The sequence below is a fragment of the Propithecus coquereli genome, unplaced genomic scaffold (assembly GCF_000956105.1).
Source record: "Propithecus coquereli isolate 6110/MARCELLA unplaced genomic scaffold, Pcoq_1.0 Scaffold19, whole genome shotgun sequence".
Lineage (NCBI taxonomy): Eukaryota > Metazoa > Chordata > Mammalia > Primates > Indriidae > Propithecus > Propithecus coquereli.
This window is the reverse complement of record NW_012143856.1, coordinates 5,511,059-5,513,130: the sequence shown is the minus strand read 5'-3', so window position 1 is coordinate 5,513,130 and position 2,072 is coordinate 5,511,059. Positions and strand designations below refer to the sequence as shown.

The following is a 2,072-nucleotide window of genomic DNA, read 5'->3' as shown; positions in this document are numbered from 1 at the left end:
GGTAACATAAAAATGATAGTCAATTGTGATTAATTAAATGAATTCTGGTACATTAAAATAATAAAAGCCATCATACTTTTTGTACTGATCTCTTTCATAAAAATTTTTAAGTTTGAAAACTTCTTTTAATGACATCTAAAAATATTAATACTTCATGCAATCAAATGTAACCATCTTAATAAAAGCTGTCCCACTGCACTTCTAACTGGCATTAACCATATTTGCTTTGCTTTATATATACATGTAAATGCTTCCAGAAAATGAATTACAGAATAATCATTTCTAAGGCAGCCAAACCTATTTCCTAATTTCTGACTATAACTAAGATATGAGATAATGTGATCATAATCTGAGGACAGGAAATACCACTCTTCAGAAAATATAGCACAATATTAATAAGTGACATCTAGCAAGTATAAAATTAATGTTAATTAAATTATAACAAAGAAAAAATATTGCTCATTGCTAAGAAGAATTAAAAAGTTGAGTTCTTAAACACAACTGAATTTTAGATCTGCTTTGTTATGAATTGCACATCCTTAAGTAGGTCACCTAACCAAGATTCTTTTTCCTCATCTGTAACAGACATGTATGCTCTCTTAACAAGGTTGTTGGGAGGTTTATATTATATAGTACATGTGAAGCATTTTTAAATGCATCTGGGAAACAGGAAAATCACCAACTGTTTTTAATATTTCTTCTTTTTTGGAAAAAACAGCTCTTCTCTTAACCACAAAATTCTGAATTAATTCATCTTGAAATTTCCTCCATTCTCAAATCTTATTTGTACTTGATAGGCATCAAAGACCTGCTTAATTTGTCCCTGGACAACCTCAGTTCACCTATTCTAGTAGGTGGAAATTCGACTTTCTTCAGTGACAGTCAAGGATCCTTTCTTTCTTTCAAAAGATGAGATAGTTACCTTTCCCCAAAACAGCAGTATGTATGTGCATATTAAAGACATGGCCCTCAGAATTCTCAGTATTTTCTCTTAAAAATATGCATAACTACATGTGAATATTTTATTACATCTCTAGAACACCCACAAAGCACACAATTTTATGGGTTTTTGTTTGTTTGTTTTGAGACAGGGTCTTGCTCTGTTGCTCAGTCTAGAGTGCATTGGTGTCTTCATAGCTCACAGCAACCTCAAATTACTAGGCTCAAGGGATCTCCCGGCCTCAGCCTCCTCAGTAGCTGGGACTACAGGTATACACAACGCCTGGGTAATCTATCTTTCTTTCTTTTCTTTCTTTCTCTTTTTCTTTCTCTCTCTCTTTCTTTCTCTCCCCCTCTCTTTTCTTTCTTTCTTTCTTCCCCCGCCTTCTTTCTTTCTTTTTGTCAAGACAGGGTCTCACCATGTTGCTAGGATTACAGATGTGAGCACCACACCTGGCTAAAATTTTATGTTTTAATTGGAAGGACCTTAAAATATCTTGCCGAGCATGGAAAGAAAATATTGGAACAATTTTGGAAAATTTCAGTTCTTGTCACAGTCCTATATTTAAAATGTTGATGAACATAGCACATCATATAACTCTTGAAAGATTTAACTTTATCATCTATAAACAGAAGGAAATGTATTAAATAATCTGGAAGAAACTTTACAATTCTAACTGCTTGACTATTATGGTACCTCACTAAACCGGCCTAGAAAAGTTAGATTTTTCCCATTTATACCAGTATTTCTGAAACATTTCTTCTCCTAACTACATAAGCTTCTGTGGTTGATAGGATTCTATTATGTGTAATTTCCATTCCCATTGCTTTTCTCTCCTATTCAAAAGGAAAAAGATTCCCACAGAGGATGTCTTGTTGAGGAATCTTACTGATCTATACCAAGCAGCTACCTATAACCATATATACATTTTTATCAAGGGTGAGAAAAGAATGTCAAGTAAAAATTTTTTCAACATGTTGCTTTCCTTTACCTGCATCTCAATATACCGAAGGTCATTTTTTTTCTTTTGTAAATCTTCCAATAATTGTTGGTCTAAGGTTACATTTGGTTCATTTTCTTGCAAGAGATACTCAGAATCTCGGTCGATATACGATTTGTTCCTGATTCTAAA

General features: G+C 33.1%; 1 protein-coding gene across 1 annotated transcript in view; it reads right to left on the bottom strand.

Moving 5' to 3' along the window:
• DHX36 (DEAH (Asp-Glu-Ala-His) box polypeptide 36) overlaps positions 1 to 2,072 on the bottom strand; it is a 71,534-nt gene that overhangs the window by 63,519 nt on the left and 5,943 nt on the right. The window contains exon 3 of the mRNA XM_012642853.1: positions 1,932 to 2,067. Within this exon, the coding sequence (XP_012498307.1) occupies positions 1,932 to 2,067 (136 nt within the window). The remainder of the gene's footprint in view (positions 1 to 1,931; positions 2,068 to 2,072) is intronic.